General features: G+C 38.9%; 1 protein-coding gene and 1 long non-coding RNA gene across 3 annotated transcripts; one reads left to right on the forward strand and one right to left on the reverse strand.

Annotated features, from left to right (window-relative positions):
- On the forward strand, positions 1 to 27,485 carry pik3ap1 (phosphoinositide-3-kinase adaptor protein 1). 2 transcript variants are annotated; one of them, XM_010867909.4, is made up of 17 exons: positions 1 to 231; positions 2,649 to 3,056; positions 3,406 to 3,650; positions 4,623 to 4,770; positions 4,928 to 5,070; positions 5,288 to 5,420; positions 9,568 to 9,764; positions 10,170 to 10,353; positions 10,453 to 10,521; positions 10,636 to 10,875; positions 10,973 to 11,038; positions 11,145 to 11,338; positions 11,456 to 11,528; positions 11,706 to 11,873; positions 24,913 to 24,983; positions 25,308 to 25,417; positions 27,256 to 27,485. In XM_010867909.4, the coding sequence occupies exons 1-17, from the start codon at positions 201 to 203 to the stop codon at positions 27,467 to 27,469; spliced, it is 2,694 nt and encodes an 897-aa protein (XP_010866211.2). In that variant the 5' UTR covers positions 1 to 200; the 3' UTR covers positions 27,470 to 27,485. The 2 variants fall into 2 exon arrangements, with proteins under 2 accessions (XP_010866211.2, XP_010866213.2); XM_010867911.4 differs by having other exon boundaries at positions 3 to 231; positions 27,281 to 27,479.
- On the reverse strand, positions 13,541 to 15,416 carry LOC109615864. Its single transcript, XR_002196865.3, has 3 exons — positions 14,643 to 15,416; positions 13,719 to 13,849; positions 13,541 to 13,580 (listed from the first exon to the last, which is right to left on the reverse strand). It is a non-coding gene; the product is annotated as an uncharacterized LOC109615864 (long non-coding RNA).
- Positions 27,486 to 27,754: the final 269 nt, after the last annotated feature.

A 27,754-nucleotide genomic window follows, 5' to 3' on the forward strand; every position in this document is an offset into this window, starting at 1 on the left:
CCCAACATCAGGAAATCAACTGGTGCTATTAATATATCAGCGCAGAAGGTTAGTGGGTAAAGGCTGTTAGTGCGAACAGACCAGCATTCAGCTGGGGCAAAATACGTTTTATCACCAAAATCAACGCAGTGCTATTAACAGCTTTAGAACGTCTTGTGCTGTGGGATGATTTGCTGCAACTGTTCTCCAACTTCACAGTTATGGAGGAAGTTGTCTTGCTCTCAGAACCGGGTAAGAAGTAAACTTATTAATGTTTTAGATGTTTTTTTGGTCTGACGTTAACTTGACAATAAACTACACAGGTTTTGAATTTCACAAGATAAAGCAATACAATAAGCACTCAAATCAAACTACAGTAATTTTTGGTAAACATGATTGTTTTAAAGAATGTAACATTCTGTAGAACTACTTTAAGAGTATAATTACAGTTTTTTCATTTGGCTCAATGCATAACGTGCATTGAGCCATTAACAGATTTGGTTTCATAAAATAAGGAAATTCTTTTTTTATTCTTCCTGTAGTTGTGGTTGACAGCAGAAATTGCCAAAATAAATGTTAAAGATTACAGAAAACCGTAGCAAAACAACTTCTATACTTAAGCACATTTACAATTTAGGTTAATAATTATGGCTCAATAAAATGAAAAGTTTTTCAAACCCCTAATACATTTTAGTGATATAGAACTTTTACACTGTTTCTATTAATGTTTACAGGCGTTTACTTGGCTTGATCAAGTACAGTAACAAGTTACAACCAATTACTCTGACCAATGTTGTCTTTGGTCAATGTTTGCTCAACTCCCTATTGACTGTACTCAGTGTTGACATCTCAAACAAGATGCCCATTCATTCTTCTAACCACAGCAACCTTGGAACCAAATAGGTCGGGCTGCTTTGGACAGCTGGCATCGAGGACAGTTTCTGTGCAACATTAAGCATAACTCCAACATTAATACCCCACATTTTTTTCTTAAATACATTACAAGAAACAACAATATACACTACTGTTCAAAAGTTTTGGGTCATTTAGAAAGTGGGTTTTTTGTCCGTTAAAATAACATCAAATTGATCAGAAATACAGTGTATACATTGTTAATGTTGTAAATGACGATTATAGCAGGAACACCTACATAAGCGTACAGAAGCCCATTATCAGCAACCATCAGTCCTGTGTTCCAGTGGAACGTTGTGTTTGATTATTTCAGTTTTTCATTTTAAAAGGTTAATTAATCATTAGAAAACTGCTGATTAAATAAGCAATAAAAATGACCTTCTTTAGTCTATATGAGTATCTGGTGCATGAGCAGTTGCAGGTTCGATTACAGGCTACAAATTGCCAGAAACAAATAACTATCTTCTGAAACTCGTCAGTCTATTCGTATTCTGAGAAATGAAGACTATTTTATAAGAGAAAATTCCAAGAAACTGAAGATCTTGTACAACGCTGTGAACTACCCCCTTCACAGAACAGCACAAACAGGCACTAACCAGAACAGAAAGAGGAGTGAGAGGTCGTGGTGCACATCTGAGAGAGGACAAATACATTAGAGTGTCTACTTTGAGAAACAGACACTCCACAGGTCTTCAACTGGCAGCTTCATTAAATAGCCATATCTCAGACTGGTCAATAAAATGAAAAGATTACGATGGGCCAAAGAACACAGACACTGAACAGAGGGAGATAGGAAAAAAGTGGACGGACAAATCTAAATTTGCAGTGTTCAGATCATAATGAAGAACTTCTGTGAGATGCAGACCAAATGAAAAGTGCTTGACGTCATCTGTCAACCATGGTCTGGGGGTACTTTGGTGGTGGCAAAGATTTGTACAGGGTCCACCAACCCATGTGCCAATTGTTTTTATGGTTTTCCTAGAGCGTGGACCCTCACATCTCCCGGATATAAAAGCCAGGGATGACGCACAACTTATATAGAATTACTCATCTGTATAATTACAAAAATAATTGTACAGGGTAAAAGGGATCTTGAAGAAGGAAGGCTATCACTCCATTTTGCTACACCATGCCTTGCCATACCCTGTGGACAGCGCTTGATTGGAGCCAATTTCTTATAACAGGACAAAGATCCAAAGCACAGCTCCAAACTATGCAAGAACTATGTACGGAAGAAGCAGTCAGCTGGTATTCTGTCTATAATGTAGTGGCCAGTGCAGTCACCGGATTTCAACCTATTGAGCTTTTAAGTATGATGCGCACATCAAGCCAATCCAACTTGTGGGAGGTGCTTCAGGAAGCATGGGGTGAAATCTCTTCAGATTACCTCAACAAATTGACAATTAGAATGCCAAAGGTCTGCTATGCTGGAATTGATGCAAATCCGAATCAGAAAGAGTTTTATTGGAGGTTTATTTGACGATAGCAACGTTTGAAGGACACAATTATTGTTTCAGTTAAAAATCATTATTTCAAGTCTTGTCAATTACTGTATTTCCTATTCATTTTGCTATACTTCCTATTCAAACTGATTTCATTAATGTTTTCATGGAAAACAAGGACATTTCTATGTGACCCCCAGCTATTGAACGGTAGTGTACCTGAATATATTTATATATATTTTCAGCTTTATATAGTTCACCTGTTAATAATGAATGGATATGGAGTTATATTAAATCCCATATTTTATCTTCCAGCCATATGTGAGGTGTTGATTGTGCATTCTTGCGAGGCTCAGGAATGGGCTACATATCTGCAGAATATACTGAAGTCTTCACGCAAGTTTCCCAAGAGGTCAATTGTACTGTATGCAGTGGACTATGCTGATGATCTAAATGGATGGGACTTCACAGTTTTTCATAATAGTAAATGTATCGTGCTGCTGCTGACACCAACAATGCTGGACATTCTAAATGCCACTGAAGTCCTAGGAATTTTCCAGAGTTTCCTTCACCCTCCACAAAGAGTGACAGCTCTGTTGTGTGGGATTTCCGAGGAGGACATGCCCCCTGAATGGTTTGAGGACTGGCACAGCTGGAGAAGATTACATGCTGAAGATGAACCTTCTCTTTATATCTCCACTATTCAAGAGTCAATTGCTAACAGTATGTTAGATTTTTTATGTTTTATTCTCTGCCTTATTTTGCTGGGAAAGTATATTGTTCGATACATATAAAATTTAGACATTTAACTTCACAGTGTTTATTTCTCTTTAACTTAAACTCATGTGTCTTGGCAGTGTATATGCAATTAACAATATCAAAAATAGCTTAGATATAAAAACAGAAATTCTTACAGTTACAATGTCTCACAGGTGAGAAAATCAATCTCTGGGTATTTTAAAGTACGAAAAGTAAAAATTGATGTATCATCATTCCCCAAAAATATTAATTCAATTCATGTTTACCACTTTCTAACTGAGACATTTTTATTACATTGATTTTGTATTCAAAGGTTATACAAAGGAGGCTCAAAATGAAGCGGAAGAAGAGACAAAAACAGAAGCAAAAACAGAAGCAAAACCAGAGTGTGACATCCCTTTGAGTAAAGATGAGGAGAGAGAGAAAGAGTCATGTGCTGAACCAGAGGGTGCCATGGAAGAAACTGAAGATGTGGAAAGAAAAATTCCCCAAAACCTGTCAACAGATACCACATATCCCGCCTGCCTCACTGTTCAACCGAACAAAGTTCTATGTGGGGTAAGAGTTGTTAATATTATGTAGACTGGGGTTGTAAACTTCAACACATGTTCAAATATGTTCTGTGTTCCATCTCTTCATTTTGTATGAGTATATCTATTGGGACATTTGTCTCACAGGTATTTCTAATTGTTTCCTGTTATATATTTTTGTTCACACATAAAATAGCTGTAGTCTCAGTTCTTCCCTTTGGTTTTGCCTTTTTGCTACCAATGTAAGAAAATACCACCAGAGACATTGGATGGTGTTTTGCCTTGCAATAGGATAATGACCCAAAAGATCAATGCTAACACAACCAAGGAGATTGTCAGGGGGAAAAGTGGAAACTTTTATACTGGCCAAGACAATATCCTGGTTTAACTGCTGAAGAGGAGAATAAAGTCAGAAACTATGCAAAGCAACCAACAACTGAAAATGGCTGCAGTAAAGGCTTGGCAAAGCATCTCAAAAGACGAAACCAAAAGTGTGTCAATGTCAATGGGTCTCAGACTCACTGTTGTCATTGCATGCAAGGGATTTGCAATTAAATACAAGCTTTTATATTTCTTACATTGGCTTTAAGTTGAACTGTGCCAATACTCACTTCTGTGATGAACAGAAGGGTTAGAATTAAAAGACCATTGCAAATTGAACGCTTCTGTTCCTCACTCCAAACTTTCCTTTTCAACTTTTTTGGAAAGGAAAGAAAAAGGTGCAGTGGTCTCTTAAATGGTTCCAGAGCTGTATGTGTTGAAATAGCCAAATAATAAAAGTGACATTCCATACTTTTGCCTCATATTCATATGTTAATAGTGTTTTATATGCCTTGAGTATACAGCAAAAATAAATAATGTCACTTTTCTGTCCATATAGTGGTCATTTTTAGACACACCTGCAATTTTCCATAAAATTACAATTAACTCTGAACTACCCCCCCCCCCCCCCCCCCCCCCCCCCCCCAATGTCTTCATGATCTATTTCTGTGTTTTACAGGACAATGCAAAAACTATTTTCATAATTTTTTCAAATAAACTGGATAACCAGCTAAAACTGGAGGTGGAGTTTTCCTCTAAGGATTCAGTGTCAAAACGAGTTGTTGGAGTTTTGGAAAACGATTACACTATTAGTGTTCGGGCACCAGGTAAGTACGCTACCGTTATTCCTGTCTACTATTACACTTTAGATTATCACATTCTCATTGTGAACACTGATTAATATTAACTTGATTCGATAAGCCAACATGATACAGTAGACATCTAATCGAGATTCTAATCAAGATAATTGTTTTTCTGTCCCAGATATGCCCACTGGAGAAGTGTCACTCACACTGCATAGTTATGTCTTACCAATCTGTTTGAGGCCTGTGACATACTACACAGCCATGGGAGAAGTCAGCCGTTACCTACAACATGCAACTTCTCCCATTGACTTTTTGTGTCAGGTGAGAGCACGAGGTGGAAAACAAAAGTATAGAATAATCCCATTGTGAGGGAAGGAGGGCTGAACACAGAGAAAACTAGATGTCAAAAAAATATTTTCACTCCAATGTACAGTAAATTCATTGTTTGCTCTCACGTAAAATTAACCTTCAAGATAATGTACAATTCATTAGATTCAATATTTCATATTTTTCAATAGTTTTTTGTTTTTGTTTCTAGGCATTCAATATCACATCCAATACCAGAGAGTCACTGGACAATTTGCTGACAGAATCTTTAAAATGTAGGATCCCAGCAACTGGACTTCATGTGTTTGGAATCAGACAAATTGAGGAGGACGATATGGCTTCTTGTAAGAGCTTTATAACTTCACATGAATACAAAACATAAGGGACCATTTGAATACATTTGTTTCTCAACCCAAACAATTCTATTGAAACTGGTTTGCATGTTTTTTAGGTAAGGCTAAACCAATGTGCTAGCTAGTTGCTATTTAGAAGTTGCCCTGCATAATGTGAATTACGAGGGGATGTTCCTCAAGCAGTTCAACTTATCTCAGTCTCATTCTTCTAAATCAAATACAGTGGGGAGAACAAGTGTTTGATACACTGCCGATTTTGCATGTTTTCTTCTTACAAAGCATGTAGAAGTCTGTAATTTTTGTCATAGGTACTCTTCAACTGTGAGTGACGGAATCTAAAACAAAAATCCAGAAAATCACATTAATTAGCATAATTAATTAGCATTTTATTGCATGACATAAGTATTTGATACATCAGAAAAGCAGAACTTAATATTTGGTACAGAAACCTTTGTTTGCAATTACAGAGATCATACGTTTCCTGTAGTTCTTGACCAGGTTTGCACACACTGCAGCAGGGATTTTGGCCCACTCCTCCAAATAGACCTTCTCTAGATCCTTCGGGTTTTGGGGCTGGCGCTGGGCAATACAGACTTTCAGTTCCCTCCAAAGATTTTCTATTGGGTTCAGGTCTGGAGAATGGTTAGGCCACAGAGCCTTGAGAAGCTTCTTACGGAGCCACTCCTTAGTTGCCCTGGCTGTGTGTTCGGGTGGTTGTCATGCTGGAAGACCCAGTCACAACCCATCTTTAATGCTCTTACTGAGGGAAGGAGGTTGTTGGCCAAGATCTCGCGATACATGGCCTCATCCATCCTCACCTCAATACGGTGCAGTCGTCCGGGCCCCTTTGCAGAAAAGCATCCCCAAAGAATGATGTTTGCACCTCCATGCTTCACGGTTGGGATGGTGTTTTTGGGGTTGTACTCATCCTTCTTCTTCCTCCAAACAAGGCGAGTAGAATATAGACCAAAAAGCTCTATTTGTGTCTCATCAGACCACATGACCTTCTCCCATTCCTCCTCTGGATCATCCTGATGGTCATTGGCAAACTTCAGACGGGCCTGGACATGCGCTGGCTTGAGCATGGGGACCTTGCGTGCGCTGAAGGATTTTAATCCATGACGGCGTAGTGTGTTACCAAAGGTTTTCTTTGAGACTGTGGTCCCAGCTCTCTTCAGGTCATTGACCAGGTCCTGCCGTGTAGTTCTGGGCTGATCCCTCACCTTCCTCATGATCATTGATGCCCCACGAGGTGAGATCTTGCATGGAGCCCCAGACCGAGGGAGATTGACCGTCATCTTGAACTTCTTCCATTTTTTTATAATTGTACCAACAGTTGTTGCCTTCTCACCAAGCTGCTTGCCTATTGTCCTGCATCCCATCCCAGCCTTGTGCAGGTCTACAATTTTATCCCTGATGTCCTTACACAGCTCTCTGGTCTTGGCCATTGTGGAGAGGTTGGAGTCTGTTTGATTGAGTGTGTGGACAGGTGTCTTTTATACAGATAACAAGTTCAAACAGGTGCAGTTAATTCAGGTAATAAGTGGAGAACAGGAGGGCTTCTTAAAGAAAAACAGGTCTGTGAGAGCCGGAATTCCTACTGGTTGGTAGGTGATCAAATACTTATGTCATGCAATAAATTGCTAATTAATTATTTAAAAATCATACAATGTGATTTTCTGGATTTTTGTTTTAGGTTCCGTCTCTCACAGTTGAAGTGTACCTATGATAAAAATTACAGACTTCTACATGCTTTGTAAGTGGGAAAACCTGCAAAATAGGTGTATCAAAAAACGGCAGTGTATCAAATGCTTGTTCTCCCCACTGTATTCTTTCTGAATAAAGGGGGTCTACTCCATTTAGATTTGGGTGTTTCTTTGAAAAGCTGGTAACAATTTATTCCATAGTAAACCAACTATGACCGTCCTAACCCTATTTGGAGTTGCAATAGATGCAACTTGTTTTTCAATTGAATTGTTCACATTATAGGTCATATTAAAAGTGGAAAAAGTTCAGACATTATTTATCTTTGTCTCACTCTTTTACATAAAAAAAAAAAACTGGCATTTTCACAGGGGTGTGTATACTTTTTATCTCTACTGTACATGGACAAGTACCCTTTGTGATTAGAATGGTAAAAAATAGGTTAGTATTCACAAACCAATTCACCCTATGACCACACTCAAAACCATAAATAGTTGGGCTGGAAATAAGATATACTGGTCATAAAATGTGAATATCATCAAAAAGTTGATTTATTTCAGTAATTCCATTCAAAAAGTGAAACTTATATATAACTTATGTATATTAACTTCATTCATTACACACAGACTGATATATTTCAAATGTTTATTTCTTTTAATTGTGATGATTATAACTGACAACTAATGAAAATCCCAAATTCTCCGAAAATTAGACCAATACATTTTTTTTTTTTTAAATGTTAGCCAACTGTATGAACATATAAGCATGTACAGCACTCAATACTTAGTTGGGGCTCCTTTTGCCTGAATTACTGCAGCAATGCGGCGTGGCATGGAGTCGATCAGTTTGTGGCACTGCTCAGGTGTTATGAGAGCCCAGGTTGCTCTGATAGTGGCCTTCAGCTCTTCTGTATTGTTAGGTGTGGCGTATCGCATCTTCCTCTTCACAATACCCCATAGATTTTGTATAGGGTTAAGGTCAGGCGAGTTTGCTGGCCAGTTAAGAACAGGGATACCATGGTCCTTAAACCAGGTACTGGTAGCTTTGGCACTGTGTGCAGGTGCCAAGTCCTGTTGGAAAATGAAATCTGCATCTCCATAAAGTTGGTCAGGAGCAGGAAGCATGAAGTGCTCTAAAACTTCCTGGTAGACGGCTGCGTTGATCTTGGACCTCAGAAAACACAGTGGACCAACACCAGCAGATGACATGGCACCCCAAACCATCACTGACAGTGGAAACTTTACACTAGACTTCAAGCAACGTGGATTCTGTGCCTCTCCTCTCTTCCTCCAGACTCCGGGACCTTGATTTCCAAAGGAAATGCAACATTTACTTTCATCAGAGAACATAACTCAGCAGCAGTCCAGGCCTTTTTGTCTTTAGCCTCGGCGAGACGCTTCTGACGTTGTGTCTTGTTCAAGAGTGACTTGACACAAGGAATGCGACAGCTGAAACCCATGTCTTGCATACATCTGTGCGTGGTGGTTCTTGAAGCACTGACTCCAGCTGCAGTCCACTGTTTGTGAATCTCCCCCACATTTTTGAATGGGTTTTGTTTCACAATCCTCTCCAGGGTGTGGATATCCCTATTGCTTGTACACTTTTTTCAACCACATCTTTTCCTTCCCTTCGCCTCTCTATTAATGTGCTTGGACACAGAGCTCTGTGAACAGCCAGCCTCTTTAGCTATGACCTTTTGTGTCTTGCCCTCCTTGTGCAAGGTGTCAATGGTCGTCTTTTGGACAGCTGTCAAGTCAGCAGTCTTCCCCATGATTGTGTTGCCTACAGAACTAGACAGAGAGATCATTTAACGGCCTTTGCAGGTGTTTTGGGTTAATTAGCTGATTAGAGTGTGGCACCAGATGTCTTCAATATTGAACCTTTTCACAATATTCTAATTTTCTGAGATACTGAATTTGGGGTTTTCATTAGTTGTCAGTTATAATCATCAAAATTTTAAGAAATAAACACTTAAAATATATCAGTATGTGTGGAATGAATGTTATACATTATACAAGTTTCACTTTTTGAATGGAATTACTGAAATAAATCAACTTTTTGATGATATTCAAATGTTATGACCAGCACCTGTAATCTTTCAGAGGAAGACACAAGTGTCATGCCCATGATGTTATTTTAATTGGTATGCCTCAGTGACTTAAAGATTTAGCAAACCCCAATTCCATTCTGCAAACATAAAAATAATTACATTTAAGTTTCAATTAAATTATCTTACAGTATTTGGTAGTGGAATAACATTTTGGAAATGTGTTTAGTTATTTAGTATTATCAAATAACCTGAAATATGTCATGAGAGTGATCTAGAAAGTATTGCAGTACATTTGCAGGTGTTACATATTTTAAATGTGAAAAGGGAGGCCCTGGTGGAAAGGTTTGGGAACCCCTGACATAAATGACTGTTTTTGCCCCTCAGATCAGCGACAGGAGGAGCTGCCTACTCTGCTTCATTTCGCTGCAAAACATGGCCTAAAAAAATTGACCACAGTCCTGCTCCAGTGTCCAGGTGCCTTACAGGCATACAGCGTCATGAACAACAATGGAGAGTACCCAAACACACTGGCAGAAAGGAACGGCTATCTTGACCTCAGACAGTTTATGGACGAGTTTGTGGTATGTCTATTGCTAGTATTTTCATTGACTGATGTCTTTACCATGTGAATCTGTACTGAGTTTTATTCTGTCAAAGCAAGCTTATTGTCACTTACAGCGAATGAAAGTGTCTTATGCTTGTGGATCATTTCATTAATAAAGTATATTGAGCTTATGAATCATTTCATTATCATAGCATCTTTTGGGGAGTGACAAAAATAATAATAACAAAAGATGAATTAGAAATTAGGCTACAGACAAGGCATCTGTTATTTTCTCAATGTTTATTTGGAAATGAAGTACATACGCATATTAATCTGTAAAAACTTTTTTTTTAGATATTACTGTTAAAGCATGACTGTTATGCTGTGACTTTCAGAAAATAAAAATGTACTGAATACCATGTACATGCTATCTTTGCTGTAGGAAACCGCCGACATGCTGAAGTCTCATATTAAAGAATCTATCTCGCCTGAAGATCAGGAGGTTTACGAGTCCATGTCCAACTCCTCTCGAGATATTATCATGAAGTGTTCCCTGAATCCTGGGTGCCAAGAAGACATCTATGAGTCCATGATAGGGTTAAATTCAGAGTGCATGGAGGACCTGTGTATGATGAATTTTGACTAATCAAATTAACTTTTGTTTCCCTTTAATTATTATAATGATGAAAACGATAATCATCTTTGCATCTTTTTGTTTCCCCCAGATGAGGACATGGATAAGGCATCAGGAGAGTCCCTTAATCCGGAAGTCATACTAAGAAAGTTTTTTCAAGGTTGACTGAGTATAGTATCATACTTTCTATTACGTAATTAGGCTTGCACAGTATGAGTTATAATGTAATGCTTATTTTTTCCTTCAAATTATTTGACAAATAAATTTTTTGAAGGGATGCATGGTGCTACCCATGTTGAGGAGGGCACAACTGATGAAGTGGTTGGAGACCAGATAGAGTACCCAGAGGGGTCTGAGGAAGAAGACCCTTACATGTGTGCCACTGACGAAATTTACGACACAGTGGATGAGAATGCTAGCTACCTCCCTGAAATTTTAAACCGTCCTCCAGCCCCCATTCCGCGGCCTGTATCAAGTACAGATCCTGATGAGCCTAAGACCTATATCTCAAGAGGTACATGGCAAAAAGGCAAAAGTATTTCCCAAAAGTAACAGGAGCTGCATTTTCTGCTATACTAGTGCATAATAATTACCAAGATTTTTTGATTCAGTCTTCTCAGGAAAGGAAGAATTAAATCCAGAGAGGGACCTCCAGGAAACAGGGTCATACAATCAGGGTTTGTATTGAAAACACTTGAGTGCTTTCATTGTATAGATGCCATAAATTGTTATAGGTTTTCCTATCTTCACTAATAAGAAAATAATTTGTCTTGGAACCTACAGCGATGCCTTTTGGAGACTTTGTCAACTCTTCCCACGACCCCTATGCTGGAATAAAGACCCCAGGCCAGAGGCAGCTCATAGCTTTGCAGGAGAAAGTGAAAGTCGGGTTGCTAAGTGTAGATGATGCTGTCAGGGAATTCAAGGCCTGGCAGCTGGACCAGGATAGGAGATCTCAGTCTTTGCGCTATCAACAGGTAAAGAAGTTCATAGCTAATAGCACTAGAAAGATTTGCTTTCTGTAGCCCGGACCTAGCTTCTGGGGCTATGATGAAATTGACCTCCTAAAATGTACATTGTATTTATTTTTGCAGGAAAATTTAACAAGATTACGCAACAGCATTACCAGACGTCAGAAAGAAAAGGAGAAGTTTGGGAAGGAGATGGGTAGGAAGATTTGGAGATTCTACCATACTTTTCTACATGATGTACATTTGTATTTCAGTTGCAATTACCTTTGATTTCTTAGGCCTACTGGTATTTATTTTGATTGAAATGGCTTTGACTTTCATTTTTATTTTTTATGAGTGAGTCTTATTGTGGATCTGGCATCTTCCCTGTGAGGTTTGGAGATAACTGCCCCATTGCAGAGAGGTCGTCCCTGGGGCTCCAGCATAGCCATGGAGTGTTCATTGTATGAGCCCACCCCACAGGTTGTAGCCACACCCCCTGTGGTGACCCGGCCCATCCAAAGAGGAACCTGGCAGACTGGCAGTACCTCCAGCACATCCAGTAGGTCCAATCTGTCAAATGTGGCTTTATTTCTAATTGGTTTTGATGTTGACTACATTGCAGTGCTAGAGTGGATTGTCATGTTATGGGTGTAAATGTAGGCTCATTAGCTGTTCAATATTGTGTCTGTAAAGGAAGGCCTATTAGCAGTAGAAATGTTTATTTATAATAAATTGGCATTAGTAAAAAGATGGTCACAGCTAGTAAGGCAAAATTACATTGTTTTCACTCCTGTTTAAGGCTATATGGTTTTTGACAAGCTAAGTATATATATATATATATATATATATATATATATATTTTAGTGCTGTCAAACAATTAAAATAATTGCATAAATGTCTGTAGTTAATCGCAGTTTTAGAATGGGTTCAAATATGGTGATAAATAAACCATTTTCTGTTTAAAAATCAGTGCATTATGTTAAAGACAGTGTTTTTGTAAACTATAGACAGTGCTTGATTTTGAATTAAATAATTATTAAATAATTATAATTGTTCTACTATCTCATACCAGTGTGCTCTTGATCATGGCACCAAGTACAATAACAATTATGTTAGGATTCTGTTTAAAACACCCATCAGCCCCTCTCTCTGGAAAGCTGCGGGCATGTTATCCAACAGTGAAACACTCTTATGCTTTTCAAGGTATTGTACTTAGAGTATTAGGCTAAAATGTGGTTAGAATGGGGTTTAGGTCAGGGACTGCAAAGAAGTAGCTTTTTTGATAGGTGTTTGGCCACAGCCAAATACTGGTGTCTATATTAAATTATTTCCAAATGCCATAATCTAAGATAATTTAATAGGCAAAGGCATAAGGTAGGCAAGGTAGCCAGAGATGTTTATCCACAAACATTCATCAGGATCAGATAGGTAATTTATTTACACTCAGCATGGAGGTTGTTACTGTAGTTCCGTGATTATATGTTTTTTTGGAAATGCGACTGGTGACGAAATGAATGGCTAGTTAGGCTAACAACAACATAAAATAACTTGCAAAAAGAAAGGTTAACAGGCGGATTTGTGCACATGCAGCATCGAGGGATACATTTGAGAAAAGGGTCACAGGAAAGGCACAGCTGTTCTTGTAGATATTCCAATTTCCAACCTAGCGCAGACTGTTCTAACATATGACCCAAGGCCGTAGCCATGATGTCAACATTGGGGGGGACCAAATCTGCCGGGGGCTCTGAGGGTCCCCACCCAGAAAAAAAAACTGTTTTTTTTACATATTTAAAAATTCACTAACATATGGGATGAATTATTCATTTAACTTTTTTTACAATAATATCTAATAGCGTATTCTATTTAATTGCTATGTTTTTTACCTTTTCTTCTTTCATGTAAAGACTCTTGAACATCAATATTTCCACAATCTGATATCGCAGTGTTGGTGTTGTTCATAATTAACGTTGCTCCAGGACCATCATTGCAACTGACCTGTAGTTGGTTATCCCAGTCCAAAGACAGAATATTCCCCTGCTCCCCACCATTTGACCTAACCCTAACCTCAGAGACACCTGTGCCTAAACCTAACCTCAGCTGTGCCAACATTAATTATGATGTCGTAGGATCAACACCAACGCAGCAATATCAGATCAGTCATCAATATTTGCTCCTTTTCTTACTCACTTACTCATGTCACCTGCTCTCCCTGCCCTGTTGGCATCCTCATGGCATCCTGTTGGCATTCCCTCTCTCGCTCTTTAATCTGAACGCACCAGAGTGAACATGAAAGAAATATTATCAGTAAACAAGTGGTGTTTCTTGCCACAATGTTCAGGAATCGATTACTATCCATTTCTAATCTGAATGGCGATGATTATTAAATCAATAAACATTGACTCACCTCGTGCAAGTGTATACTTCTATCATCTGACTGGTATTCATCTCACTGCTCTCAGCTTACTTTTCTTTTCTGAGGCTGCCAAAACTGATGAATGTCACTGCCACCGTTCCTCATGCTCATGATGACACTCACTGTGAATGAAAGCTGACTGCAATAAAACTGCTTGCACTTCAATCAAATGATTGACACTCAGACTTCACGTGGGCTTTCAAATACAACTGAATAGAGACATTAAGTTTAGTTGAATACGGTAGTGAGCACCGTTGTTAGAAGCTGGATAAATGAAGCTGTGGCTAATACATTTTCCAGGTAACTTAGCTATGACGGCTAACGTTAGTGATTGACAGCGGTTGAGCAAGGTAATATGGGGGGCGTTACTTAATATGGAGGTCGCTGAATATTTAGTTATGTCCACTGATGTCCGCCATTAGTCAGTTTGCTAGGTGTCATGTATGGGTATGGCGTCATTACGTTGAGAGTACTAATGGAGGAAGAAGAGTAAACTAACGTTCAACCTTTATCTCAGAGTCCGTGTGATTTCATGCGATTTCTTTTTTCCAAGATGTAACACTATGTTCAAGCATAGATATAGAAAACAGAAGTGTATTTGCTTCGACTACATGTTGTAAAAGCGCATTAGTTTGATAATGTAAAAGTACTTTTTTCCAAGAACATTCGCAGAGACTAAAATAATACTATAATTTTATTGTATTTTGTTTAAGGATTAAAATGAATTGAGAACATACAACTGAACTACACTGCACCAAAAAAATGAAGGGAACAGTTCGGAAATCACACATCGGGTCTCGATGAACGAAACATCAAAGATCTAAATATTTTCTGTACATTGTGTAATTCGTTGAGAATAAAATGACGTAACAACGGTCAGTGAAACCAAAATCACTGGGCTGGATTCAAACTCACCTCAAATCAAAGTAAACAATTGAAATCACAGGCTGTTCCAGTTTGTGTGAATTTTATCACGGCAACTCATTATATGCCTTTTAACGCTGCATAGTTCTAAGCCTTGGGCTATTTTAGTGTGTTCAAGTGTTTAACCCTGGGCTAAGGTTTAACCCTAGGCTAAGGATTCACACTTGTATTCCTAAACCCTGGGCTAACGGACAAATACAACACAATACCATTACATCACTAACAAATGATCAATGTTGTGCTACCGCGATTTAATTCAAGATTGGACATCGGTTGATCAAGACGCCCACCCTGTCGGTATTTGCTTGGGCAACTAAAAACTACGCAAAGAAAGAGAAATACGTTAGTCACCCTTTATTATTTCGATTTATTTGCTAGATGTATGTCCAAAGAAAGCTGCAATAACTAATTCGATAAGATTTGACAAATAATATTAAACTACAAAAGGTTTGCGGAGTAGTGATGGGACGCATGAAGCTGAGGCTTGCTTAAAAATTTCAACCCAGTTTTTCTCGCAGTGTGGCCAACTCCTCAGTAAGGAATGTCGTTATTGGCTGTCCTAAAAGTTGCTAAATGACGTCATCGCCTAATTTGCATTATTTCCCATCAGCACCATGAATGGATTTCTTTTTTTTAACATACAAAACTCTTGTTGGGGAAAATAATATACATGCGTATTTACAAATGTTGTCCATGTACAGGAAATAATCACCTGCGCAAAATAAACAAAGAACAAATCAAAAAAGGGGGTGCTATTTAAGTCAAAATCAAAAGGCTAGAAAAAAAAAACGTCGTAGGAGATACAAAAAGTGAATAAAAACACCCTAAATATGTTTACAACTACAAATTATCTTTCTTCTGTCGATTTGTTTTTGATTTTTTTTAAACCAACCCTCCTCCTTTATCCGGCAAAAGTTACCCAAAAGAGACACTCTGGCGGAGCGCATGCGCGATTCATTTTCAGTCTGGATGCGGAGGAGTTAACATCTCCTGCTCTAACTGCAGAGGAACTGCTGTGCTATGACTGTGCCGCCTGTGAGTGCTTTCAGATGGGGGAGGGGCCCACGGCGGCACCCGCTGCTCGTTGAGAAGAATAAGAATAAGTCTCCAATAACACCACAAAAAGTCACTAGATTTGTCGCTAGTCGCTTTTTTGAAAAAAAGTCGCTAAGTTGGCAACACTGTTTTCTCGAAGCGAAAGGGCGGAGAATTGTGTCGGAGAAAAAAAAATGTGATTGCGGACGTCACAGATTTCAAAACATGCTTGTTTTTAAAGACAAGGCGAATTCCAACTAGTAGGACAATACTGAACGTTGAGTAGACTTTGTAATATATTGAAATTAATTAAATTACAGAAATCCCACAGCCTTAAAATGTTAATATAAACTTTGCAAACACTGTACAAAGCATCTAGCAACTATATAGCCAAACATTTTCTCCGCGGCATCATACACATACAATTATAGGCCTATTGCATCTAAATATTGTATTAGAAAATGGGAGAACCAACGCAATAACCAGTACACAGTGTTCAAAACTGTATTTTCTATCTTCTTCAATTTCTCACATGTCAGGATCAAGACCAAGTTGTTAGCGAATGGCTACTAAAATAGTGTCCGCGTCTTTTCATTGAGACATCTCTTTCGGTTGTGTTCACTTAAAAGACGGGTAATATATTAAACTTTAATAATATACTGTGTCATGTCAGATTGGGAAAAAATTGCATGGAAATACAAAACATCCTCAATATGAAAGAACCCATTTACACAAAGCATCTAACTGTTACTCAACCCACTCAGCCACCAAGCCTTAACAGCATCGACCGGACTCGCGAATACGAGGCACGGAGGCTGGCTCCTAAATTTCAACCCAGCCTGCTCCAACGAAAGAGCCGAGGCTTGTATCCGAGCAACAATATCACGTAACTGATGACGTCTGAAGCTTCGGACTTCACGCAACAATCTAAAGGTTTTTTACATGGCGCTTTCCAACCATGCTTTAAAAACATATGAAACTAAATTAGTCTCCAGCCTATTTTTCAAGAACTAAAAAACGTTCCTTCTACAATCATTCATTATCAATAACAAACGGGTAGGCCCAATACCTTAGATGTATGTTAGTATATGTCTTGTAATTTCGTTAGGAGTATTTATTTATTTTTTATTTATAAATTCATTTATAAAGCCCTTTTTACAACAGCATTTGTCACAAAGTGCTTTACAGAGACACCCGGCCTAAAACCCCAAGGAGCAAACAACAGTATTGTTGGATTTCAGTGGCTAGGAAAAACTCCCTAAGAAGGTCGAATTTTAGGAAGAAACCTAGAGAGGACCCAGGCTCAGAGGGGTGACCAGTCCTCTTCTGGTTGTGCCGGGTGAGATATTAAGAGTCCAATTGGACTAATTAATACATTTCTCTGGGCTAAATCCAGAGTCTATTTGATTTTAGACTAGGTCAAAAGTATGACCAGGTGGACAAGGACAGGGACAGCAACAGGCTCCCCAAACCAGGTACTCTGCAGGTGTGGACCAGGACCTCATCTTCTCCTAAAATGTAAAACTGGAGGAGACTGAGAAAAGTTAGAAAGTGCATTCCTCATATCCCCCAGCACAATAGTATAGCAGCGTAAGACCTAGGAACTGGTCCGGTGACACTGTGGCCCTACCCGGGGGGGCCCCCAACAGGCAGGAAATGAATCCACCCACATTGCCAGGCATCAACCAAAGGGACACCCACCAACTGCAACCCCCCTGAATAAGGGCTGAGTATTGCCAGCCGCGTACAGCCCAATTGCACAAGTGCGCAACAGAGAGTCAACAATAAGCCAGTGACTCTTCCCCGAAAGACATTGGAGGGAGGGCATCCCAGTGGCGACGAAAGCCCACCTGGCAAGACAGCAAGGGTGGACAGTATCAAGCCTACTGGTCACCTTCACGCCCCCGGGCCAGGCTACACCTAATTATAAACCGTGCTGTAGAGATGAGTTTTAGTAGACACTTGAAAGTTTGCACAGAGTTTGCATTTCTAACCTTAATTGGCAGATCATTCCACAGTAGTGGAGCTCTATGAGAAGAGGCCCTGCCGCCAGCTGTTTGTTTAGATATTCTAGGTACAATTAAAAGGCCTGCATCTTGCGATCTTAGGTTACGTGTAGGTATGTATGGCTGGATCATTTCAACAAGGTAAGTAGGAGCAAGTCCATGTATTGATTTATAGGTTAAGAGTAAAACCTTAAAATCAGCCCTAACCCTAACAGGCAGCTAGTGTAAGGACGCTAGGACAGGAGTAATGTGTTCACATTTTTTTGTTCTAGTTAGGATTCTAGTAGCCGTGTGCAGCACTAATTGAAGTTTATTTATTAATTTGTCTGGATAACCAGAGAGAAGAGCATTGCAGTAATCTAGTAACGAAAGCATGGATTAGTTTTTCTGCATCCGTTTTTGATAGAAAGTTTCACATTTTTGCAATGTTGCGAAGATGAAAATAAGCCACTCTTGAGACATATTTTATATGTTCTTCAAAGGAGAGGTCAGGGTCTAGGGTAACGCCAAGGTTTTTTACAGTTTTTTGGGATATGACCATGCAGCCGTCGAGGTTCACAGTGAGATCTGCTAACAATGCTCTTTGTTTCTTGGGTCCTAAAACGAGCATTTCTGTTTTCCTTGAGTTTAAGAGCAAGAAATTCTCTGTCATCCACTTCCTAATATCTGAAATGCATGCTTCCAAAGTAGCTAATTTAGGGGCTTCTCAATGCTTCATTGAAATATATAACTGTGTGTCATCAGTGTAACAGTGAAGGTTTACATTTTGATTTCGGATTACATCACTCAGAGGGAGCATATATAGTGAGAACAATAATGGGCCCAGAACCGAGCCTTGAGGAACACCAAAGCATACCTTTGACTTGTCAGAGGATATGCCATCCACACTAAAAAACTGATATCTTTCAGATAAATAAGATTAAATCAGGCATGTCCACCTAGCCCAATATGGGTTTGCAGTCTCTCTAAGAGAAGGGAGTGATCAATAGTGTCAAAAGCAGCACTAAGATCAAAAAGCAACAGGACGGATGCGGAACCTTTGTCTGAGGCTATTAGAAGGTCATTTGTTACCTTCACGAGTGCCGTCTCAGTACTATGATGGGATCTGAAAGCGGACTGGAGTATTTCATAAATGTTATTTGTCTTTAGGAAGGCATTCAGTTGTTGTGAAACACATTTTTCTAAGGTTTTTGAGAGGAACGGGAAGTTCGATATTGGCCTATAATTGTTTAATATGTCAGGATCTAGATTAGATTTTTTTAGAAGTGGCTTAATTTCCGCTATTTTTAGTGAGTTTGGTACACATCCGGAGGAAAGGGAGCAATTTATTATGTTCAGCATTGGCTGACACAGGAAATAGCTCCTTAAGTAATTTTGTTGGAATCGGGTCCCATTGACACCTAGTCAGAGAGGTTCAGGACATTTTTAGGACAACTGAGATTTTGAGGACCATAACTATTTAAGGAGGAGTCAGTTATTTGTTTTCTAATGGTGATGATCTTTTCATCAAAGTAGTTCATGTATTCATTACAACTAAAGTGAAGATCCACTTCACTTGCTAAGCTTTGCTTTTTTGTTAATTTTGCAACTGTATCAAAGATACATTTTGGATTGTTTTTGTTCACCTCAATCAGGTTGGAGAAATAAGCTGATCGAGCAGACGTGAGTGATTTTCAGTATTGTAGTGTACTGTCTTGTTGCAGATTTCTTTTGTTTTTAGTGGTGCAACTGTGTCTAATGTATTTCGCAGTGTTGAATTTAGATCCTCGATTTGATCATTTACAGATTTACTCTGTCGTTAATGAGCAAACTTGTAAGAATATCAAGGAATTTATTTGTAGTCTGTAGGCTTTTGAAACTCATTGTTTGCGGAGCAAGCAGATTTCTTGTTTTAACGGTAAATGTAATAAGACAGTGATCCGATAATCCAGGATTTTGGGGGGAAATTATTTGATCTACAATATCTATTTCTCGTGACAGGACTAAATCTAAGGTGTGATTGTGGCAATGTGTTGGACCTAAGACATGTTGGATAAAACCCATTGAGTCAATTATGGCTTCAAATGCTTTTTGAAGAGGATCATTGGACTTTTCCATATGAATATTGAAATCGCCAAAAATTAGAATACTATCTGCCATGATTACAAGATCAGACAAGAATTCTGGAAACCCATTGAGGGTATAAATAGTAGCTATGTAAAACGATTTATCGGCCTGGTTAACTTTCATTAGTAAAACTTCAAAAGAATGAAACTCAGTGATATTTGAGAGTACATTTATATTTACTGTCCTAAATATTAGCAACACCCCCCTCCTTTTCGGGGGTGCACGAGGGATATGATCACTAGTACAGCTTGGAGGAGAGGCCTCATTTAAGGCAGTGAATTCATTAGGCTTTTGCCACGTTTCACATAAACCAATAACATCTAGTTTATGATCAGAGATTAATTAATTTACTGCAACTGCCTTTGCAGCAAGGGATCTAACATTTAGGAGTCCCATTTTGAGATGCGAGGTGATACAGTGATTTTTATTTTTTGACCTAGGTGGAGGAAGGCTTTATCTTAATAAGGTTGTTTTGTTAGTACTACCTTGTTTAAATTGTCTCAGCCTGGAACGAGTCACAGTGGCAATAGGTAAAGCTGTACTAACTACTCTGGCTATGCTATTGACAGACTCCACTATGCTAGCAGGCTGGCTAACAGCCTGCGGCCTGACCTGCACCTGCTCATGTTAAGGCTATAGGAGTGAGACTCCTTTCAATGTTCCTAGATAAAAGAAGAGCACCACTCCAGCTAGGATGGAGTCCGTCGCTCCTCAGCAGATCAGGACTGGCCCTATTTCTGGGAAAGTCCCAAAAAGAAAGCCAGTTATCTACAAACTACCTCCTGCGACGGGCAGAACTTCGTTTTCAGCCAGCGATTGAGTTGCGCAAGTCTGCTGTAGAGCTCGTCACCACCCCTAGCTGGGAGGGGGCCAGAGACAATTACTCGATGCCGACACATCTTTCTAGCTAGTTTACACGCTGATGCTATGTTCTGTTTCGTAACCTCTGACTGTTTCATCCTAACGTCGTTGGTGCCCACGCGAATAACAAGATCTCTGTACTCTCTATACTTGCCAGTTTTAGACTTCGCTAGCACCAACCCCAGATTTGCGGCTACGTCAGTGGCTCTGCCCCCCGGTAAACAGTGTACGATCGCCGGCTGATTCTTTAGTCTAATACTGCGGGTAATGGAATCGCCAGGGGTGAGTAGTTCCGTTAATTATGTCCAAAAAGAGTCCCGGTGTAGTAAATTTGGGTAAGAGGTCATCAAATAAAAATATTGCGTTGGTAAAACTCTTAAAATAGAATTTTGACCAATTAGTTTATATAGAGTAAATTCGAAAAAGTTTGGCAGGTAGCGTACAGCACGTCAACAATCCGCAATCCCACAATGCAGTTCTACATCAAACCTTCCTGTGATGGCACGTATGAATGACATTGATTCACAATCACTTATGCTTCCTAACTGGACAGATTGATATCCCTGAAGTTTAATTGACTTGGTGTTATACTGTGATGATTGTGTTTCCTTAATTTTTTTGAGCAATGTATATTAATAAAAAAATTGTTTTTGGTTACGGTCAAGAATGAGACACTGGTGGTTTAGAAAGCTGCTGAGTGCATTTATAATGCACATGCATACATATACATACAGTTGTGCTCGTAAGGTTGCATACCCTGGCAGAAATTGTGAAATTTTGAAATGATGACAGATTTTTATTGAAGGATAGTGATCATATGAAGCCATTCATTATCACATAGTTGTTTGGCCCATTTTTAAATCATAATGATAAAAGAAATCACCCAAATGGCCCTGATCAAAACTTGACATACCCTTGAATGTTTGGACCTTTTACAGACACACCAGGTAACACACACAGGTGAAAATTACAATTAAAGGAGAATTTCCCACACCTGTTGCTTTTTAAATTGCAATAAGTGTCTGTGTGTAAATAGTCAATGTGTTTGTTAGCTCTCACGTGGATGCACTGAGCAGGCTAGATACTGATCCATGGGGAGCAGGAAAGAACTGTCAAAAGACCAACTTAACAAGGTAATGGAACTTTATAAAGATGGAAAAGGATATAAAAAGATATCCAAAGCCTTGCAAATGCCAGTCAGTACCGTTCAATCACTTATTAAGAAGTAGAAAATTCTGAGATCTTTTGATACCAAGTCAAGGTCAGATAGACCAAGAAAGATTTCAGCCAAAATTGCAAGAAAAATTGTTCGGGGTACAAAGAAAAACCTACAGGTAACGTCAGGAGAAATACAGGCTGCTCTGGAAAAAAATACTGTATTGTTTTTTCAAGGAGCACAATACTATGAAACTTGAACAAAAATGAGCTGCATGGTCGAGTTGCCAGAAAGAAGCCTTTAGTGCCCCAATGCCACAAAAAAGCCTGGGTTACAATATGCCTGACAACACCTTGACATGCCTCACAGCTTCTGGCACACTGTAATTTGAAGTGACAAGACCAAAATAGAGCTTTATTGTCACAACCATAAGTGTTATATTTGGAGAGGGGTCAACAAGGCTTAAAGTGAACCGAATTACCATTCCCTCTGTGAAGCTTGGTGGTGGCTCACTGATGTTTTGGGGGGCTGTGAGCTATAAAGGCACAAGAAATCTTGTGGAAATTGATGGCAAGATGAAGGCAGCATGTTATCAGAAATTACTGGCAGACAATTTGCATTCTTCTGCACGAAAGCTATGCATGGGACGCTCTTGGACTTTCCAGCACGACAATGACCCTAAGCACAAGACCAAGTTGACACTCCAGTGGTTACAGCAGAAAATAGTGAAGGTTCTGGAGGGGCCATCACAGTCACCTGACCTTAATATCATCAAGCCACTCAGGGGAGATCTCAAACGTGTGGTTCATGCAAGATGACTAAACACTTTGCATGACCTGGAGGCATTTTGCCAAGACGAATGGGCAGCTATACCACCTGCAAGAATTCGGGGCCTTATAGACAACTATTACAAAAGACTGCATGCTGTCATTGATGCTAAAGGGAAATAAGGGTATGCAGACTTTTGAACAGGGGTCAGTTAATTTTTTTCTTTGTTGCCATGTTTTGTTTTATTATTGTGCCACTCTGTAATGACCTATAGTTGAATGTGAATCCCATAAGAAATAAAAGATGTGTTTTGCCCGCTCACTCAAGTTTTATTTACAAATGTTTTACCAATTCTCCAAGGGTATGCACAGTCATCCTCACTATGCCTGCCATGGTCAGTTTTTGTGATAGAGGGCCATCATTAGGAGGTTGATGGTAGAGAATGCTGCTTATTGCAGTTACAATATAGTTGATCTGACCTCTACATGGTACAAAGTGAAAGTGCACACTCATGCATTTTCCATAGATTCAACATATTACACAAATGTGAACATGCTTTGTAAGGTAAATTGTGCAGTGGACCTGTGAACAACTACTTCAGTGTTAGCTAAGCTGTTCTGAAGTTCCTTTGCTAGGACCTGCGGCTTCTGCTGTGTAGATCTGACCAGCTTTCATGCAAATCATTGTGATATTTTCTTCTTCATTTGGGTAGCACTGTTCAGTTTAACAGCAATGTTCTAGAATGTAGAAATTTGTAACTGGAAGTGTTGAATTTTCTATAGCTTGTTGCAGAAACATTTCACTTTGCACCATGTAGAAGTCAGGTCAAAATCTGTTTACATAATCTGTTTACATAAGTGTTAATTAGTCCAGGGTGTCAGGCTTCAAAGAAATGAGGAGCAGGAAACGTGGAGTCGCGCAGGTAACAATGCTCACAATGGTGAGACAATAACACACAAAGACAAGGGGAGCAGAGGGAACATATATACTGAGGGGAATGATTGTAAATGAGGACCAGGTGCGCTAAACAAGACAACAAGTGAGATGAACTGATGAGATGGGCGGTGGTGTCAGAAGGCCGGTGACGTCGAACGCTGGAGCCTGTCTGCTGCAGGGGGAGGAGAGGCAGTAGAGGGCACAGTCATCACACAGGGGTGCATTATAAAAGTAGATTTTATAATTGTATATTAATGTGCTGTGATTATGGACTTAAAACAATGTTGGGAGGAATATAAAATTGTGATGTGTCTTGGGATTGATTATATAAGGTCTTTATGCACTTGAAAAAGTTGATTCAATTGCATAAATTACTAGTACAACAGGTCCAAAAGAGCACAACAGACATGATTGAAAGTCAATTAATGTAGTCTAACAACTTAAAGTTAATGGCAAAACCTAAAATAAATAAACAAACGGTTAAATATTTTGCCAGTTAGACAAACAATCACTTCATCAAATATTCAAACATTACTTTCTAATACTGACAAAACTAAATTGTTTCTTTATGTACTGTGTATTCAGCTTTGCCCAGACTTTGGTTTCATCCTATTGTGTAATTTCCCAAACACTTCCCTGTTTACCCTTGCTTAACAATTTATGTTTTTTGTCTCATTGTCTCATCAAACTATATTGTGTTTTCTGGATCTTGTAATTTTTGTTGTGTGGAAACCAGCATTAACTGATGGTTTAAATATAGCTAATAGGTATCCTCATCAACAAAAAGAAATAACAGAGAATCTCAAAATTAACACTAAGTCCTCTTTTGTCCATTTCGTCAATTAATTTTTTAGTGGCTTGAAAATTATTAAACAGATCAAAGTTTTTTCTGTGATCTGCATCTAGCAAGCTATTCGAATCTCAGATTCAAATAAAGAATTTAGTAGATAAGCGATAAGAAGTGAAGTTTGCCTATCCCTAAGTATATAGCTAGAGGTCATATGAAAGCACTTACAGACATCTTCGTCATTGACCCTGTAGTTCTTCGTTCATAAATGCATGCACTTAATGAAAAACACAAGACCAATGGCAAACATCAATAGATGTAACTTAATATTAAGGAACCCCCATATTAAACAATGCCCCAAACTTGCGGTTTACAAATATACCCTCCTCGACAGCTCCCACTCAAGTCAAACAGTAACTCTGGTTCTGAGGCTCCAAAAAAGTATGTATGGCGTTAAGCATTTTTAATTAATCGCAAGTGTTAACACGTTAATTTTGACAGCCCGAATATATATCAGCTTGTAAAAATACTTAACGTGAAGAGGGGAATCTGTTAAACAGAAAATATACTTTGTGTGACATAAGCTTTTACTTCTACTTTTCCTAGGTAGTGGCAGTAACAGACTTAGCACACATAGTACTATTAGCTACAGCAGTGGGACTGAGCCTGATTTTGAGGTAAGGCCAACTTGTTCTCCACAGTCATTTCAAAACTCAGTTCACACTATGCACGTCAGGCTTATTTTTGTCGATGTGAATGCGTAGTTTAGTAAATAAGGCTAAATATTCATGTCGTTTCTAGAAACATTCAGTTAAATGGAATGCTAAGAAAAGACTTAAGCTATAGCACATCTGTAGTTAACGTAAAACCATCTTGATGTTAAAAATAAATCATACTATTGAAGACATAATGTACTATTTACAATGTTCTGTGTCAGTTGCAACATTTTGTCAATTATAATAATGATGCTAATGCTGTTTATTGATTTGACCCATGGAAAGGACACAGCAGACTTCCCCTCTCTTCCCCCACCACCCCCACGACCCCCAAGGAATCCTGAGGCAGTGCCTCTACCTCCTCCCCCTAGAATCCCGTCAAGACTACCAGATAGGTAAGCTCACAATCTGAAATTATCCTTTCATAATGTTCCTGAGTCAGAATCACAGAAACATACAAGATTACAGAATGTGTGCACATGAGGCAATATGGGATTCCACAAATGCAACATTGCAATATGATGTCACCGTAGACAGTAAAAGGACGAAAATCAACCAGAAACTTAAACCCAACCACAATATGATGTCATCGTAGACAGGAAAAGGACGGAAATCAACCAGAAACTTAAACCCAACACCACATGATAGTACATCACTATAATTATGATGACAGTATAACATCACTAGTGGTTTTCTAATGTTACAGTATAACAACCATTATTACAGCATGATTTATGCATTACATGTGTGGTTCTCAAATCAGAGTAAGCTACTCTGATTAGAGTAAGTTACTGCAGTGGGTAGATGGCCAGGTACAATTGTTTTTAAACAAAAAACTGTTTAACAATTTTTTGCAAAGATAGCTGTGGAATAGGTTCAGTAGAATACAAAACAATGTTTTGAATTGAAACATTTTGGTTATGAAGGGGTACCTGATGATTTTATTTCACAAAAAAGGTCCCCAGCCCCAAAAAGTTTGACAGCAACTGCTCTTGATAACATTTTACATTAGATTTAAATAATGTAGCAAATTACTTAACCACCCAGAGCATTTTAAATGGGTGATTAGGGTTATTGCCTTCCTCTAGGGCACAACCACTTCTTGGTAGCTTGGGGATTTCAACCATGCACAGGGCTGTTGTCTTAACACTGTCACCCCCAAGGCTCAACACCTAAAGTGAGTAATATGAAAACAAATTTTTTTGGGGGGTGAGGAAACAGTAGCACTGTTGTTAAACACTGAGTATTCTCCATACTATAAGTGACAAAGAAGTGAGGTGACGAAAATCATGAAGAGGAAATATTCGCCCACCACTGACTAGGCTGTTAGAAAGGAAACCTGACCTATGAAGATTGGACCTGAGTTTTTTTGGTTATTGTGAAAACGTGTTACATGAGGAGGTGGATAGATTTGAGAGTTTAACACAACAGTGTTGTATTAGAATACGCAGAGATCTGTATTTTTTCATGATGGCTCTTTTCAAATGAAAATAACACAACAACCACAAACACTGAGCTCCGATGCAATTTATTTATTTTGCTTTTTTCCATAAGACCTTAGGTAGCTTTGGACATAGTTAATAATCTAGCAGGCCTGGATCCAGGATGAAATGACTGAGGGGGCATTTTTTTATAAATGTGGGTGCATATCTAATTCATATACCATTTGCAGAGCTTATGGGGAAAACCAGGGGCGCACAGATTCTATCTGGGGGCATAATGCCCCCTTTTACACCCCTTGTGGTGCTGGGCCTGTAATGTAGTCATAGCTGATATTAACCCAAAATGTATTAATCAAAAGTTAAATAAATAAGAAATAAATAGGTTGCTACCATGTATATAATCAATTAAATTAGCTGGTGTATATTTCTGTGGAATTTGTGTGCATTGTGCACCTAAAATTTTTCATGTCGTTAATCATAATGGATGTGTATTACAAACTGCCAACCACAAAACCAACATTTCAGGGCCTGTTAACCTACCCTACCTGAAAGTTATTCAGTGTCTGAAAGTAACGTTAGAGTTCACTGCAGGTGGCGGTTTTTTATTAACACAATGGACTGAGACAGTCAGCTATAAAGGAGCACTACTGCATGCGACAGGAAGAGTAATGCACTTGAAACCGTGGTCCATTTTTATCATTCCCCGAAAAGATTACCAGAAATATTCACCTTAACATATGGCACATTTCTTTGCTCACTCTGTTAAATTGACATGCCTAATGTACAGACAGTGTTGTTTTCTGTTCTACATTTCAGGGCTTCAGAGAGATTGCCGCCGGAGCGTTACATATCATGCCCCTCTCGAGCACTTCCTCAGAAACCACCTCAAAGGCCCACATATCCCCCTCCTATACCGCGAAGAACACGATGACGTTCGTCACTGCTCTTGATATCATTCTCATATCTGAAATAATAAATTGTATTAAAGCAGTTTTACTGCTATAAACACCAATATATATATATATATATATATATATATATATATATGAAGGGTTGAGTTTAAACACCACAGAGCGTCATATTTCAGTCAATTCAGTCTTACGAAAATTCACATTTCAGGTGCGATCTTGGACAAGCGAACTGTAACATGCTGGAGTAAAACGGGCCTGTAGAAATGTAATTGAAAAAGGGATTTATTTTCATTTTATATACGCCTATAGCCTGTGTGTGTGTGTGTGTGTGTGTGTGTGTGTGTGTGTGTGTGTGTGTGTGTGTGTGTGTGTGTCTGTC

The sequence above is a fragment of the Esox lucius genome, chromosome 6 (genome assembly GCF_011004845.1).
Source record: "Esox lucius isolate fEsoLuc1 chromosome 6, fEsoLuc1.pri, whole genome shotgun sequence".
In the NCBI taxonomy this organism is placed as follows: Eukaryota; Metazoa; Chordata; class Actinopteri; order Esociformes; family Esocidae; genus Esox; species Esox lucius.

Bases quoted from the DNA above. Each gene is read 5' to 3' on its own strand.
- pik3ap1 (XM_010867909.4), top strand. From the start codon at position 201: ATGGAGGAAGTTGTCTTGCTCTCAGAACCGG. The intron at 232-2,648 runs GTAAGAAGTAAA...TTTATCTTCCAG, and splicing joins TGTCTTGCTCTCAGAACCGG to CCATATGTGAGGTGTTGATT. The intron at 11,874-24,912 runs GTAGGTCCAATC...TACTTTTCCTAG, and splicing joins CAGTACCTCCAGCACATCCA to GTAGTGGCAGTAACAGACTT.